General features: G+C 41.0%; 2 protein-coding genes across 3 annotated transcripts; one reads left to right on the plus strand and one right to left on the minus strand.

Moving 5' to 3' along the window:
* Positions 1-751: 751 nt before the first annotated feature.
* On the plus strand, positions 752-16986 carry LOC133902994 (transcription factor efuD-like). Of its 2 annotated transcripts, XR_009907181.1 has the most exons (11): positions 752-951; positions 1049-1171; positions 1462-1582; positions 2022-2150; positions 4287-4396; positions 4476-4659; positions 7528-7722; positions 14992-15207; positions 15299-15485; positions 16435-16748; positions 16849-16986. XR_009907181.1 is itself a non-coding variant. In XM_062344323.1 (10 exons), the coding sequence occupies exons 1-10, from the start codon at positions 926-928 to the stop codon at positions 16527-16529; spliced, it is 1386 nt and encodes a 461-aa protein (XP_062200307.1). In that variant the 5' UTR covers positions 752-925; the 3' UTR covers positions 16530-16789. The 2 variants fall into 2 exon arrangements, 1 of the variants encoding a protein (XP_062200307.1); XM_062344323.1 differs by lacking the exon at positions 16849-16986 and having other exon boundaries at positions 16435-16789.
* LOC133902993 (uncharacterized) lies at positions 11488-14434 on the minus strand. The gene is made up of 4 exons (XM_062344322.1): positions 14289-14434; positions 13609-14059; positions 12432-13518; positions 11488-12315 (listed from the first exon to the last, which is right to left on the minus strand). The coding sequence occupies exons 2-4, from the start codon at positions 14057-14059 to the stop codon at positions 11694-11696; spliced, it is 2160 nt and encodes a 719-aa protein (XP_062200306.1). The 5' UTR covers positions 14289-14434; the 3' UTR covers positions 11488-11693.
* Positions 16987-17910: the final 924 nt, after the last annotated feature.

The raw sequence follows: 17910 nt of genomic DNA on the forward strand, positions 1-17910 counted from the left end.
CAACAGAGCCAGCCCCAGCGGTTTCCAAAACAGCGGCAGCAACTGCCGCTACTATTATCAACAAGGAGGGTGCCCCTATGGGGAAGACTGCTGGTATTCCCACGACATCTAAAGAGTGTTAATTGAGGACGCAACATGCTTGGCTGCCCTGCTGTTGACCTCAGCTAACTTGAATTTTGGAAGCAACACTAGCTTTTTTGTGCTGTGATCGGGCAGTTTCACCTTGAGCTGCAACGCAAAACTTCAGCTCCACGATCATGTTTCCTTCCTTTGGTTTGTCACGCTCTTGTGTTAGATTTCATCTTAATCTTGGACAGTCTTACGGTATCTTACATATCAGTCATGAACATCGACTTCATGTTTTGATACTTGGTTTATGGTTACGATTTACACACGAATGGATTCGTCAGTAGAAACCTGCATGTAATATATTCGGCAGGTAATAACATTTCAACTCCCGGAGTGGACCAATAGGATAGTTACTGGGAAATATATTCGCTTGTTTATTTTTATATTTCCGTCGGACCCCAAATCCGTCGGTCCAGCTAATCCTTGGAGCTTTTTTTTCGTTTTTATATTTCGAAAATAAAAAATTGTAAAATAGGCGTCGGTTTGAAAATATTGTAAAAAAATTTCAGCAGGGGTAGCTTAGTTTTGCAATTTTTCAAAATAAACGTCTATTTTTATATTTTTTTGATTTTCGAAATATATAAAAATAAAAATTCCTAATCCTCGACTCCTCCAGGTCGACCCCAAATCTCCCAAAACCGAACGCCTCTCTCTCCCTCCCTCTGTCTCTCACTCTCTGATCCAACCGGCGGCGGCAGCGGCGACCGTCGGCGGGGGGGATCCGGCGGTTTCTCCCGCTCCCTATGCTCTGACCGCCTCGGCCCCACCCCGACGCGCCGGTGTCGCCTCCGCCGCCATGGGCTCCATCGAGCCCTTCAACCGGTAAGCCGCCCTACCTCCCTCGAAACCATAGCCGCTGCCACAGCCGCGCTCGTTCCGTCGTTGACCTACTCGGTGTTGGATTTTATGTTTGAGGCAGGCTGGTGCGGCTGGCGGCGCGCGCCTTCTACGACGACATCTCCATGAAGGGCGACAACCAGCCCAAGACCTCCCGCGGGGACAACCGCGGCATGGCCGTCGTCGTCCTCGACGCACTCACCAGGTAACCAAAAAGAACCACCTCTACCGCGCCGTCTATCTTATGAGCGAATTTGGTTGTGTGTACATGCGAAGCTCCGTTACAATATGATCAGTGTGGTGGATGATTGCCTTGAACGATTTGGTTTGTTGGCTTCCAGTTGCATGTTCACCCTGACTTCATCTGCTATCAACGCATGTGGCCTGGCCTTCCATTATCATTACCCTGCGACACTTTCTCTTTCACATACCTGATTAGTTTCCTTTGGTGCGCACCTCTTTGTTTGTTGGGCCTGTTGTTTTATGCAAATATAGACGCCAGTGGGTCCGGGAGGAAGATTTGGCTAAAGCATTGAAGCTCCACTCGAAGCAGCTGCGACGCATTCTCCGATTCTTTGAAGAAGAGAAGCTAGTCACGAGAGATCACCGGAAGGAGGTAAGTTTTATTCACGTGTATTGATCTTTTATTGCAGTTGCATTGCTGCTGTTCTGAATTTTTGCGGTAGATATGAATATGATTAACTTTAGCCACGAGCTGGTAGCAAAGATCCTTGTTGTTATCTACTTGAATGTCATTAAGCTGTAAAGAAGATAGTTCAACCTTGAGAATTTGTCATATGAGGCTGATCAAATAACTACTGAATATAGGTGAACAGAAATTTCTTCACCTAAAATTCTCGATCATGAAGTTGATGATTAGCTGCAGGCTGTTTGATACGTGCCAAATATGTATTCTAACAATTATTAAAATAGTTATGTTTCTCTATATCTGAAAGTGTGCTGGTGATATCTTATGATTTTAAATGTCTCATGTTTCCTTTGGCTGTGGTTCCTTGTCTTCTTTTCTGATTTTGTATTTTTCTTTGTTGCTGCAGTCTGCAAAAGGAGCAAAAGTATATAATGCTGCTGCTGCAGCTGCCAGTGATGGTCAACCAGTGCTTAAGGAGGGAGAAGAGAAAGTAAAGATGCACACACATTCATACTGTTGCTTGGATTATGCTCAGGTTATCTATCTGAAACCTATGCCATTAAGATGTTGTCGCTTGTATAGATAAAAGAGCATATTTTTAAAAAATAAGAAAGGATATATTTTTATGGTGGCTTTATTTACTTATACATACATTTTATAGACTGTTGATATCGCTTCAGGATTCGTTTGTTTCGTTTCTTAATGAAATGGCTTTCTGATTGGCCTTGTCGGCTTTATTGGAAAGAGGGAGAAATTCTAGTATTGCTATGTTATCATGAGTCAATTCTACTTTCTGTTAGATATATTGTAGCTTTGTAGAAACATGTTTGACCTCTATTATTTCATAATTTTTTTTAAGAAAGCTTTAATTGGGACTAGTTTTACTAGTCTGTGCTGGGCGCCAGGGAGTGAGTGCAAAAGAGATATTAGAGAATCATACAGAAGTGTAAAAAAGCTAGTGTGGTTTGGCATATTTCATCTTTTATCTTTGTAGTTCGTGCATGTATAGTGTTCAGTCAATCATCGAAGTATATTAGAAATTTTCTTTTTTCTTTTTGGTATTTTTTTACTACCTGCTTTCATATATTAGAAATTTTAGAAAGTTGTCATCATTAGGATTCATTAATCACCTATAATTTGTTAAATATGTAACTAGGGTGCAGGAACTCTCAGAAATCACATAAGATCCAACCCTTTTTATTGTTTAACTTCCAAACACCGCAAATTCTTTATTGGTGGTGGTGTGTCTATACTCTGTAATTTGGTTAAGTTTATCCTTTGTACGTTTTGGTGCTTGGCGGCTGTAGCTCATTATATGTAATTTTCTTGCCTTTTATTTTCTCTGCGCTAACAGTAATATTGACGGACGGGGGTAAATGGAAAGTTGAAGCTGTGGAGACAGACCTTGGAGTCGAAGGGTTTTAGGCTTAGTAGAACTAAAACTGAGTACATGAGGTGCGATTTTAGTACTACTAGGTACGAGGAGGATGAGGTCTGCCTTGACGGGCAGGTGATACCTCAGAAGGATACCTTTCGATATTTGGGGTCGATGCTGCAGAAGGATGGTGAAATCGATGAAGATGTGAGCCATCGAATCAAAGCTGGATGGATGAAGTGGCGCCAAGCTTCCGGCGTCCTCTGCGACAAGAGAGTACCACAGAAGTTAAAAGGCAGGTTCTATAGGACGGCAATTAGACCTGCGATGTTGTATGGCGCAGAATGTTGGCCAACTAAAAGGCGACATGTCCAACGGTTGAGTGTAGCGGAGATGCGCATGCTGAGATGGATGTGTGGCCACACAAGAAAGGATCGGGTTCGGAATGAGGACATACGTGATAGAGTTGGTGTAGCACCAATTGAAGAGAAGCTTGTCCAACATCGTTTGAGATGGTTTGGGCATATACAACGTAGGCCCTCAGAAGCGCCTGTACATAGTGGAAGAATAAAGTGTGCGGATAATGTCAAGAGAGGTCGAGGTAGACCAAACTTGACATGGGAGGAGTCTGTAAAGAAAGATTTGAAAGATTGGAATATCACCAAAGAACTAGCTATGGACAGGGGTGCGTGGAAGTTAGCTATCCACGTGCCAGAGCCATGACTAGACTTGCAAGATCTTATGGGTTTCATCTCTAGTCTACCCCAACTTGTTTGGGACTGAAAGGCTTTGTTGTTGTTGTTGTTGTTGTAACAGTAATATTGACGAAATCCTTTGTGTGCTCAGTCGATCACTATATTTGCGCACTGCAATAAGCCAGTAACCTATCCCTGCCTGAGACCTCTGGTGGTTATGTGATAACAAAATATTGAAGTTGTGAACAGTAACTAGAGGACTAGTGTTGGTTAAATGGCATGCAAATGAACCTTCTCATCCATACATACAGTTGATGACCTCAATATACTCTTTTGGACATGTATGCTGGTGATTGTGACGATATTTCTCTTGTTTCTGTTCCTCTTGTAGATTGAAACTCTTTTGTATTTTGATCAATACTAAAACTTCAATTGATGATTGCTGGAGTGTGGTTACCATTTACATTTTCATTCATTGGATGATATTTACAGTGTATGAAGCTTACTATACATTTTATCCCCATTCGTCTTTCCTTCGTTTCTTGGTTCTTTAATCCAATGTAAACTATCGTTGACGGATGTATGTCCTCCCAAAACACAGATCTGTGATGTTGTAAGGTACCGGATACACCGCATGAAGAAAAAACTGAAGGATGAATTGGACAGCAGAAATACAATTCAACACTATATATGTCCTAGTTGTAATAAAAGGTAGTAGTGTTTGCCTAGTTTATTTGTGCCTGACAGAAAACTTGCACGCTCAGCTTACTTTTTGTCTTTTGATTTGCAGGTACTCAGCCTTTGATGCACTACAGCTGGTAAGCTACATGGATGAGTACTTCCATTGTGAAACTTGCAACGATGAACTGGTTGCAGAGAGTGACAAGCTTGCTTCTGAGGAAATGGGAGATGGTGATGACAATGCAAGAAAGCGTAGGCGTGAGAAATTGAAGGACATGCAGCAAAGAATTGATGTTAGTATTCAATTCCTTTTAGAACTCTTAACGCCAAAATTTATATACGTGGTCCAAATATTATGAAAGAAACACATTAATGTTTGGAGTTTTCAGACATGCCAGCATAACTGCTGCTGAGAAGAGGTGCCTGCGTAGAAGAATATATATATATATATATATATATATATATATATATATGGTGTAGTATAATATTCTACTCCTAAGACCCAACATCCAACCCAGGTAACAAACCTAGCCCACTTTCCTCACTCCCCTGCCACTTACTGTAGCAACCCAGCCCAACCGCTACCCCTATGGGTAATGTAGCAGGTGACCATCCCACCCCTCCGGGTACTGTAGCGGCTGTACAACACGTCTCGTTGGTTACTGTAGCTGATGGACAATACACTCCCTGTCGATTACTGTACCATTCGAGTGTCGCTCGTCTTGTGCCGCCTACTCAGTAGTTGTCTAATAGCTGCCATCTAATAATTCTTCAGTAGTTGTTATTCAGTAAGTTTTGAGTAATTTTGCTATGGGTTGAATGCTTTCAAGTACAAGTGTAAGAATTTACTATGACTTGAATTCTTCGGTAATTTTGCTATAGGTTGAATGTTTTCAAGTACAAATGTGAAAATTTACTATGATTTAGATGTTTCAGTAGTTATGTTCAGTAGTTATGTCAGTACCTATCTAGTATTTTAAAGTCATAGAAAAATTATTCAATAGTGTCAGTAGTCATTAGTAGTTCCAAGTCATAGTAAAATTGTTCAGTAGTTTGTGTCAGTAGTGTTAGTAGTTGTCAGTAGTTGTTTAGTAGTATCAGTATTGTAGACTTAGAACTACTGAACACTAAACTGTTGGGCGTACTGTAATAACTATTCTACATCTAGGGGTGTAGAATATCTTTGTAGTGCTCAGTAGTGTTCAATAGTTCAGTAGTCCAGTAGTGTCAGTAGTGTTTAGTAGTGTTCAGCGATTTGTTCAGTAGTGTCAGTAGTACTGAAAACTATTGACACCTACTGGGCGGGCACGTGGCGCGGGAGAAGTGTTGGGCGGGCATGGCGCACATAGGCGCGCGAGGTGCGGCTAGCGCACATAAGGCGCGCGAGGTGCGGCTAGCGCGCCATGTGGCGCACGCTAGCGCCACATGGCGCACGTTGGCGTGAGCGTGTGGGTATAGGCGCGCGAGCGTGGGTGCGTCTGCAGGGACACGTGGCGCGCTCTGGTGCGCGTGGGCAGGCTGGGCCGGTGGCTTGCTTGTGGCGCGGGTGGGCTGGGCCGATTAGGGTGTAGAATAACTAGGTGTAGAATAGCACTACCGTGTATCTATTATGTGCCAAGCTTGTCATAGTTCACCTCTGCATCCATCCTCAGTTACGATCCAAAAAACAGTATAGTTGCAATTTACAAGAATAAATTAATTACTACAAATATATATGGTTGTAACTAGATACCTTCTCTAGTCGTAATTAATCACTTTTGTCATGTGATCGTAATTTGTTCACCTCTGCGCACACCCCTAATTATGATCCTAAAAATAGTATAGTTGCGATCGTAACTGACTTTTTCTATTTGTGTCGTCGTAACTGATTATTTTCTTAGTAGTAACAAGTGTGGTGTAGCAGTAAACTACAGTGCATCTCGTAATTATATATCTTTTGTCATGTGATCGTAACTCAACTATCTGCGCCATCATAACTGACTATTTTCTTAGTGGTAACTTAGGGGTGGCGCAAAGGTGGTAGCAATAACTGGTGGTGGTGCAACAGTGAACTACGTTGAGCCTAGGATACGGTGAGTCTATTCACTGTTGTTCATTGTTGCACCTAGGATACGGCGAGTCTATTATGCGTCTAGGCGCAATATAGTTCACAATTGCGTCATCCTTCAGTTACAACTTAAACAACTGTTAGTTATAATCCGCTAGGTAGACTAGTTACAACTGCGCATCTAGAAATACATAATTGTAACACGAGAAGCTAATGAGTTACGTTTTAGATTGTACTATGATTACAATCATGTTCTTTAGGTTGTACATCATTAGGCAAGGAATTCGTTAGGAGTTACGTTCATCCATAACGTTGCAACTCAATTTTTTTTTATTTATGTCTGGTTATAATTCACTATTTTGTGGATTGTAACTCTACTATTTTTTAGATTGTAACTGGGGGTAGCGCAACAATAACTAGAGTTGAGCTTAGGGGCGCGCGCGCGCACACACACACTGTTGGTTGACTTTATCAAACTGTTGGTTGACTTTATCAATGCTTCTTGAAAATCTTCTTTTAGTTTTTGCCAGTACAGATGCTTTTTCTTTCCAAAATATTGCTTACACAGATACGCTACATGCTTATCAACACACATCTATACACAAATATATGTGTGTAATACTGATACATCAACACACATATATACATCCACCTGTGAGACAAATGCAACTCTAAATGCACAAAGGCATGCTGTATCACTGTTGTGAATATCTCCAACTTGGCTATAACCTCTAGAGATTACCATTCTTTAATATCGACATTTATAGTATAGCATAACTAACATATATCTCACTGGTATAAAACCGATCATTTCATATGTCCTTGACTGTCTGCTTACAGTTTGATGGAATTTCATTCATCTCTTGCAATTCTAGTATATTCAAGAAATATTTTGACTGGTAAGACTACAAGTGCTTGGATGAGAAAATCGGATATAATTCTGTCTTGTTTGGGAAAAGAATGTAACGTGCTCTATATGCAACTTTTTGGAGGTGATTGCCATGTATACTGATCTGACAACAAGTGTCTCAGAATCTTGGTGATCTTAGAGTTAAGATTCTGAGATTTGTTCTGTATATTGTTTTTCTAATTATTTGTATCTGTACCACTTTAGGAGCAATTGAAGCCATTGGTTGCACAACTTGAGAGAGTGAAGAATCTGCCTGCGCCTGAGTTTGGGAGCCTACAATCATGGGAAAGAGCAAATATTGGTGCTTTTGCACATGGTGACCCTGGTGCAGCTGATTCATCTAGGAACTCACAAGGGCCATATAATGGTACGCCAATGCCATACATTGGAAACACAGAGGTAAGACTGTCGTATAGCTTTGAGTGCTACTGTATTTTCTTAGTTGAGTAATATGCACCGACATAATTAAGTTCGATCTCAACCCCTTCTCAATATCCCAAAAAACTTCTCAATCATATTAGCCATCCTCATCTGCACAGAAGTCTACTGTTGTTTCCGCTACTATCAACCCAAATAAGAAAAACTCTTCGAATCGAATCAGAAGTTTCCACATTTTAACAAAGGTGTTGCATGATTTTTTTTTCTGAAAAAGAAATATTTGTATCTTTTGTTGAATAATGTTACTGTGAGGAACCGTCCAAATAGTATTCTAATTAATCATTAAGTCGAATATTTCTATAATCAAGACTTCAACGATTAACCAGAATACTATCCCGGTAGTCCTGGCACGTGTTTTGTACCCAAGATCGGAACACATACCTTCCAACATAATACATTACAACATAGCTTAATAAAGAGCGAGTAATTAAAATTTATATTACAAGCCTTTAACATGCAACCATTTCCAACAATTTATATCAAAAGGTAACAACATCTGCACAGCGGAAACTTAAACCTATACAACCAGAAGAGAGTGGAGCTATGTGCCCTTAGGCTTCACCCTAAAGCACGACCTCCGAGAGTAGGATGAACTACTCTTGCCTGCCATCCTGATCGGCAGGCATAAAATAGCCACACACCAGCTCTTCCTCACCATCAGCACCTGAAAACGCAGACATGAGTACGAAGGTACTCATAAGACTTAAACCATATATAGTACATATAAATAGCTCGACTCTAAAGATTATGTATTGAGCCATTAGCAAGGATAAGCCATATGGTTAAGTTAAACGGAAGCGGTAAGCAACATAGACATGTAGGTGTGAGCAACTAACTTAACCAACAAAACATAATTCTACGCAGCCATAACCAACTGAACATAAATAATTGGAACCATTATGAACATATAAGTAACAAAGACCAACTCATCCATCTCTCACGTACTCAACCACAATTCATAATCAAAAACTCTACGACCGATGCGGATGAAACAATAGCATGCTCATGACCGAGAGTGCGGTATTTCGAAATATTTTTACACCATGCGGGGGATACTCCTGAACCCATACGACTTGAGGACCATATGGCTCATGTGATCACACAGGTCCATACAAGGGGTACTCGTGTCAATCTTTCCCAATAAGTCTCAATCATTTGGATCGTGCATCGCTCGGCGCGGAGGTACTAGAACTACTTCGGGAGCAAACTAGCACCTCTTAAAAGCCCACCTACTCACACCGTCGATGTTCAGGTCCAAATGATCACAACTACAGAGATATTCGGCTCGCCTTACCATTAGATCGGCATGTGGTAAGGTAAGTATTAAAGCCAACGGCATCAACGGATGGGTTTAAACGATCCAAACGGTCTACGGTGTCTGGGTTTCTCTCCCGAACTACCTTGAGGAACTCCTTTGGATCAGAAAACACCCCTAACACCGCCCACATCTCGCCTCATACTCACCACTCATCCAATCATCATAAACAACCCGTCAAGGTTAAAATTATTGTAAACAACAATTAAACCTATAGCTCACGAACGATGGAACATTCCACCGCTCGACTTCTACCGGTGACCTATGCATTGTTAAGCACTTAAGTCGAATTTGTACTTAGATAACATGTCTCAAGGCTATAAGGATGCGGGTAACCAATATCTCAACGTAGAGCTAATGCAATCAACATAGGATCTACCCATTTATACCCGACACCGACTCGCTAAACATGCAATATATATGAGTATAATTTATCAATTTTAAACTTCATTCAATTGAACAAAGGTGCAATATGCTTTGTTGCTTGCCTTGCTGCTCAAGTGGCTGTTTATAATTGCCCAAGCAACACTCGCAGAAATTTGGAAGATTAGAGTTGTCTTCAACTACGGTCATATCACGCTCTGGCTCCTTGTTCACTAAAGAAAAACGCATGCAATAATGGGCATGAGTGAAATGCAATAATGCATGTTATAATATGCATATGATAAATTTCTATAAAATATGCCATATAAAGCATGAAAACATTTTTCCTAGTTAGAACAAGTTATAAGGAGACTAGCAAAATTGGTTTCGCTAATTTTGGACTTGTAAAGAATTAATGGTGAATTAACGAAGCCTCAACCTCATTAATTAATCTCATAAATTTAATTAACTATTTAATGGTTGGGGACATTTTTAATAGGTAGAGGAGATTATTATGAAACCAACAAAATTGGTTTCATGATTTTTGGAGCTACAAAGAATTTATTATGAATTTTACAAATTTCAGCGAACAGTGAACTGCGCTGAAACGGTTCTGTCTGAGTTGACTGCTGTCAGACCGCCGAGAGTCGCGGTCAGACCGCCGGCGTGCAGAGAGATTTAGGTTCTGGCGGTCAGACTGTTGTATGCGGCCGGGAGAACTTGGTGAGCTCGCCGGCGACCTTTGGGGTGGGGATTTAGACCTAGAGCATCATCTTGACCTCCTCTACCGTATAGGACCACACACATAAGTCGAAATCGACCAAAACTTGGCTATTGCTACCAAAACATTAAGAACTCATGAACTTCAACCCTAGCTCCAAATTCTTAGATTTTGACTAACTAATTCGTGCAACCATGCTATGGGAGCCTAAGAGACTCACCCAAGACACTTTTCCGGGCTTGAGGATCGCCGGTTGAAGGAGGAAACGGAAGAAAATTGCTCGGGTGGCGAAGAAACTCAGTGTTCCTCACGTTTCAACTCTAAACACCAAAAGACGTCAAATTCGGCTCGAATCCTTCGGGAAAGAGCAAACAAATTAGAGGGATGCGTAGCTTAGGAGCTAGTGATCGCGTGAGTACCACACACGTACCGCGGCTTCGCTTGTAGAAGCGGGAATCCGAGGAAAAGTGAGAGAGCTTGAGAAGGGAGTGAGAGGGAGAGCTCTTGTGGCTGGTGGGGAGCACGGGAGTGGAGTGAGGGAGAGAGAGAGAGAGCAGGTGGTGCTGCCCTTTTTGGTGGTTAGGATGGTGGGGCCACTTATGGAGCCCACGTGTTAGAGAAAATGGGTCTATTTTTACTACAAATTCCATTCTTTTCTATCCCAAATTTCTTTCTCTTATCTAATTGATTCAAAACAAAGTACTCTAGTGTGCCAAAATATTTTATCTCAAATTTAATTATGACGCTAATGTCGCATGATTAAGTTTAAACACATGATTATGGAAGTTGGGACGTGACAGATATGATGTCTCCATCACAATTCTCTTACTAATGCATATATATGTTCAACATGAAAGCACACGTGCACGTGCTAGCTGTGCACAACTTGTAGTCATTTTGCTTCCTTTCCAGCTACGCGACACCGATACGGATACGTGTATCGGTATCGGGCGGATACGGATACGCGGATACGCTATTTTTCTAAAAATCCCGATACGTGGATACGTTTGATTTTAAAAAAAAATTAATATAGTGCATATAATAATAGCTGGAACAAATTACCTTGTTCTTGTGTCATTTCTTCTCTCTTTTCGTACAACCATTCCGATGATCCAAGTAGGCAACGCCCAACAATTGAGGCTAAAAAATAATGTACAAGAGAGTTACAATTACAAACCACAAGTGCATAGTTGTGTAGAAGTGAGGGAAAATAGATTGAATTACAGCACCTTCGAGGATGAGGAGCCTTCCGGCTTCCACTTCACGGCATTTCTTCTCTTATATAATCAGTCAATCAGATAGCATAGCACATAGCTACTGCATAGTATAGTTCACAACATAGCACAATATATTGAGATTGACATAGCACATAGCAGTCCACAAATCACAACAATAAACTATAGAGTTTAAGTTCTACTTAAAGTTCTATTACATCGCAATAACATAACAGTTTCAAATTTAGGAAACGATAATTCATGAAGGAGATAACAGGCTGGCACGCTGCAACTCCAAGTTCATCCTCCACCAATCCAACTAGGCTTCTTCATCCTCATTGGCTTCAACTTCATTCTCCTGAATATCAACCTCTACGTCTCCAAAAGACACGGCTTGCAACTCAGGCTCATTGAGAGAAAGGTTAGCCACTTCAAGAATGCCTAAACCACTAAGAGAGTCAAAAGAATCTCCTCCCACATCCCACATCCTTGATTCTCCTTTCTTGTATGCATCGGTTCTTCTAGAGAGATGTCTCAGATTTGAATGCACATGGACCAAATCTTCAGCACGCTCTGGAGTTAAGGCATTTCTTTTAACACTATGGATGAAGCTATAAGTACTCCAATTCCTCTCACAGCAAGAAGATGAGGCTGGTTGGCTAATCAATCTAATGGCCAAACTCTGTAATAGAGGAATATATTGTCCATGATTTGACCACCAAGTCATTGGATCACAAAGCCATCTATCAAGAATTGAATCATGATCATTGAATTCCTCGGAACAAGTTGAGAATCTTGCGTATTCTTCTTTCACTTTTGTTAATTCTTCTTGTATGGGAAAGAACTTCTTGAAGCAATCCATCCTCATTTTTGATACCTCAATATCCTTGTGTGGGGGTACACGGCCAACACCTCCATCGAGCCAATTTTTGCTATAATATCTACAATGTTAGCATCAAGCAAAAGGTTAAAAGTTGTATAGCTTGGTCACTTGAAAAAATATATAAACATAAGCAAGTACAAGACAGCAAGAAAAGTGTAATCATAGGTAGATAACCTTGGATTAAGTGAATGAGCCAAACAATGAAGTGGATTATTGCCTTTTGTCCATCTATCAATCAATATTTTATGAATAACCGAGAACAAATTAGATTCCTCATTTTGTTCATTCCCTTCCCATAGATATATCTCTTTCTTCACTTTCTCAATCATTGAATCCCACATCTCATAAATCAGATGAAGACATGGTGTGTCGGTGTCTGCAACACGTATCATATCATAGATAGGTTGAGTAAATTTGAGAATGAACTCTACATTGCCCCACCACACATCACTAAGTATCTTCTCTTTGACATGAGCAGCAATTTGAGCATCATCTTTGTAGTGATCCCATTGCTCACTAATTACCATGCTTTGAAGAGGCCTCTTTACCTCCATAAGCCGTTGTAACATACACACAACTGAGGCAAATCTTGTTTCAGCAATAGCAAGTAACTTCAAATGGCTAAACTCATTAAATATTGAAAGTCGCATGCCATGATTCATGATGAAATTCTTGATCATTTGAGCTTCAGTTTTAACATTTGTTATAAATTCAAGTGTGCTCCAAGCAAAAGCCTCTTCATCATTTTTCGGCTGTTTAGGCTCACAAATATTCTTCAAAGCAAGATTGAGTGTGTGTACAACACATGGTGTCCAAAATATGGTATTATATTCAGCTTGCACAAGCAGACCCACACCTTTGCAATTTGCAGCATTGTCGGTGATGACTTGTACCACATTATGTCGACCAACTTCTTCAATAACAGACCTCAGCTTGGCAGCAATGTATTCTTTTGTCTTCACATCGCCTTCACAATTATCAGCCTTCAAGAACATAGCTACTTTCCCAGAAATTGCAACATAGTTAATGAGTGGACGCCTCTGCGGATCTGACCAGCCATCAGCACAAATTGTCACTCCCTTCTCACTCCATGTGCTCTTTGTACTCTCCAATAATGTGTCAATGTGAGCCCTTTCTTGCTTGAGAAGGGTAGTCCTTAACTTGTTGTACCCCGGCATTTTATAACTCTTCAAGTCATTGCTGCAAGCATAGGTAAATGCTTCTTGAATGTATGGATTTCTTGCAAAATTAAAACAGATCCCTAAAAAAAATAGAATTAGCACAAGCAATGGTCTTGAAAAATTGCAGCTGTAGTTGAACAATGAATATGTATTGCATTACAATTGCATACCTCCTGAATAAAATGCTCTTGCAATTAAAGCATCCATGTGCTTGCGCTGGTCCATTTTCCAAGCTTTCTCTAGTGCAGAAGGAGGTCCACTCCGCTTTTTCTTATTGCTATTGGATGAAGAAGTAGGCAAGGACACAGTTCTTTGTTTTGATCTTTCTAATTGTTCTTTAGCAGCTGCAACTTCTCTTCTCATTTGGCTAAGCTCATCTATTGTCACCTTCGGACACATACTGATTCCCTTGTTGGACTTTTTCAGCAAGTGAGCTTCCACTCTAGTGTAGCTACAAAATTTTTCAATTGAACAATAATTGCATCTCCATCTAGCATTGCCTCCACCTGCAGCTGGTTTCTCTAAAATTGTGACATGATCCCACAGTGGAGCCTTGAGGTCAGTGATGGATCGGGCAGGAGCACTTGAGGTTGCACCACCACCACTACTAGAAGTTGCCATCTGAATTTAAAGTGAATAATTGAGTATAATGTGCTAATCTATACTATATTGGTCTGAATTTAAAGAGAACATCAGAACAATTGAGTATAATGTGCTAATCTATACTATGCTGGTTTGAATTTAAAGATATTTGAGTAGCATATCTATACGTATACTGGTCTAAACAGTCAAAAGGGGAAGATAAAATGCTAAGATAAGTGAATCGGGTGCTCAGTGCTCAGTTGCTCACTGCTTGGCTCCTCGGTGCGCGCTGCTCAGCTGCGCTGCTCGGCTCCTCGGTGCGCTGCTCGGCTGCTCAGTTGCTCGGCTCCTCGGTGCGCTGCTCGGCTGCTCGGCTGTTCCGTGCCGTCGACCGTGTCGTCGCTGCAGGAGCAGATCCTCGCCGGTCGCTGCAGATCTTCGTCGATCGTGTCGTCGCTGCCGGAGCAGGAGGTCGCCGCCTCGCCGGTCCTTGCCCGCTCGGCGCTCGCAGCCTCGCAGTTGCCGTCCGGCGTCCGCTGCAGATCCTCGCCGACGTCGCCGTTCTTGAGTTCTCTGCCGGCAGGTAGTCGCCGGTCGCGGCAAAGCGGCGGCGCGCCGGCGCGTTGCTTCTGGTGGAGTGTGCTGGATGCTGTCGCCGGCGCGGTGCTTCTATGGACGAGAGAGAGTTCGAGAGGCGGCTGTGGAGTGTGGATTAGCCGATTAGGTCATGGAATCATCTTGGGCCGGGCCGTATCACTCGCGTATCGACTACGTATCGCCCAGGTATCCAAAATTGATTGATTTATTTAATTTCCGATACTCCAAGGATACGTATCGGGGCCGTATCCGCTCCGTATCCGTATCGGACACGGTGTCGGATACGGATACGCCTGTTGCACCACGTATCCGTGTTTTCCAGCTTTCCAGACATACCTTTGCTTGATCAGTCAGGTGTTTGTTTCGTTTTTCAGGTTGAAGTTGAAATAGGTGATGGTGTCAAAGAAGAAGGTGCTGAATCTGGTAAAAATGGTAAACATCAGAAAGTCGTACCTAGATGGATGATCAGAGAAGGCATGAATCTTACAAAGGAACAAAGAGGAGAGCCCAGTAGCACATCGGAACTGGATGAAAAATCAGAAGGCAAGGATGACAAAAAACAGGACTCAAAAGATGAGAAGAGTATACAGGTCAGTTTGGGAATGAACAAAAACCTGATTCTACAGTAAAAATGATGTACTATTATGAACTGTTTTGTATTTGTTCTTTTTCATTGTGTAGGAGGAATACATAAAGGCTTATTATGAGGCCTTGTGGAAAAAGCAGGAAGAGGGGGATGCAAAAAAGAGAATGCAGGAGGAAGGCGAGAGATGTGTCTCTGATTCTCAATCTGAACGCCAGATGGGCAAGAAATACAAACGTGAGGATGAGGATGAGGGTATTGAATGGGAAGAGGAGCAATCTGCAGGTATCTTTTGCTTTTTTTTTTTCATTTTTCTTAGCTTCAATCATTTGATTTATTTGTAGATGAATGCTTGAATGGATGGTGAATTGAATCCTACTTCTGTAATTTCCAACCTATCTTTAAACTATACCTGAATTAGTGTCTAACAAATGGCGAATCAACTCTCATACACGTTAGGAAATCAGGTACTGAAAGAACTCGAACATGGTACTCCTATCAATTCCAAAAATAAGTCCAACTAGCCTCTTTGACTTTTCGTCAAATAAAAATCCCACCTATGTATTCATCAGCTGTGACATGAATGATCTTTACCTTCAATAATTATCTAAGGGTACCAAGGTCATTTCATCAGCTACCCTACTTATGTCCTAATAGGATTGTTCTTTGGAATTCAAGTATGTTTTATGTTTTCAAGATGACACTGATCAGCTGTTAACTAATTCCATGATAGTGATAATTATAGTTTTCTGCCTTGCTTTGGAATCTGACTTTCATCGTTTGTTTTAGTTTATGAACAATAAAGTATAAACACATGTAAAAGATCTTGGGCTTAAAGAAAAAACATTTCTAAACTTTTCTATAGACATATGAATAACATTATAGGGGGATTTTCACGCACCTTCGGTTGTAACAATGGCAGGGGTGATGCTTGTTGCACATGCCTCCTCCTTTTCCATTTTTCACTTGTTGTAACTGTTTCAGACCGTTTGGATTACTTTTTAATACAATGACACACATTTCTCCAGCATGTTTGAGAAAAAAAATCCAGACGATATGCTATCTGCTTGGAGATGTAGCAGTATTGGTTTTCGTCTTGGCATGCATTGGAAATTCTTAGTCGAAGTTTCAGATATTGGATATGTCTCTTAATGTGTTAACCTCCAATTGCATGATTTGTACCCTTGAAGATGGTGCATCCACTATTATGCCTAATCTGTTTAAACTCGTGTAGGGAATACAACCGAGACATACAAATTGGCAGATTTGAATGCAGAGGCGCAAGAATCTGGCGACGATGAAGAAGAGATTCACTGGGAAGATGGGTAAAACTTGAAAAGGGTAGCGTGTGACCCCTTGCTCGCTCTTGAATTTTGTCGAACTCGTTGAAGCACAATATGTCATGGATTGTAAAAAAAATATTCCAGGACTTAGAAGCAAATTAACATTTGCCATATTATTGCGAGGAGTTACTTTAGACTGTTATGCTGTCGACAATTTGACGAAGCTGCGGAGAGTTGCATAGAGTGAACTAGCATGGAAGATGTGGTATGTGGTTCGTTTGATTTGATATACATGTAAATTGCACATTTATGTCCCTAAAGTGCTGTCGTTGATCCATACCAACCTAGGTATTATATTGTTTTAGGTCTAGGTCCGACTGGTGTGAGCACGAAGGAACATATCAAATTTTCGTTGGACGAGAACTTGCCACGGAGTACAAAGACTACAGCTTCGGAAAGGATTTCCACCAATAAAACTTTTAAATAGAAAATTTGATTGAAAATGTGCCATTCACGTGGGAAATCTTATACTGTATTTTCCTACTCAAATCTGTCACATTCAACTCCAACTCCAAGCGAATAAAAACTTTCGTCTGCTGGCCCGGATCTGCCTGGAAGTTATATATGTAAGTTGGGCAGGACCTTGATCTGCCTCCACTCGGCCTCGTAACCTTGTTCCTCTTAGTCTCACTCCCGACGCTTGCGGCTGTGGCTAAGCATGAACAATCCCGATGAGAACTGTTCCGGCGATGCAATCCATTACCATCTCTGATTCAGAGCTCGCAATATCCAAACGGCCCTCTTGTTCTGGCTTCCATTCCAGGACAACGAGGACCGTCTCGGTGAGATTTTGGGGATGATCGCTCGGGCGGCGTGACAGGAAGCCGACGATGGGTGGCACGAGAGGAAACTAACTCTCCTCATTTTCCTATGTAGCATGCCTTACATTTTTAATTTGTTATCATGAGGTTCCTGCCCAACGACGATATATGGGGTTATCTTTGGTTATGTTGGTCAGATAGTTTTGAGGTTAGTGTAGTAGCCATCTCCCATCATTTCCAATAAGATATGGCTAGGCAGATATCCGTTGTAATCTACCTATTCTGTGTAAAGAGCTATATATGTATTGTTGCATGCTCTATCTAGTTATATAATTTATATGGTAAAATCTAAAAATTGCATGTGCATGCTTTTAGTCTTATAGCATGCATACTTATTTTGCTTCTGAAAATATATAAAATTACTTGCGAGTTTGAACCAATTTGCTTTTTTAAAATTTGTTTGTAGCAAAATTGTTCTCATTTTTTATTGAAAATATATAGCATCTAGATTTGATATTATCTTTGAATTGTTCTAATTTGTTCACAAAATTTATTGAACATTCAATCTAAATTGCCTTAACCTATTTCTTAAATGGCTCATGGATA

The sequence above is a fragment of the Phragmites australis genome, chromosome 21 (genome assembly GCF_958298935.1).
Source record: "Phragmites australis chromosome 21, lpPhrAust1.1, whole genome shotgun sequence".
Lineage (NCBI taxonomy): Eukaryota > Viridiplantae > Streptophyta > Magnoliopsida > Poales > Poaceae > Phragmites > Phragmites australis.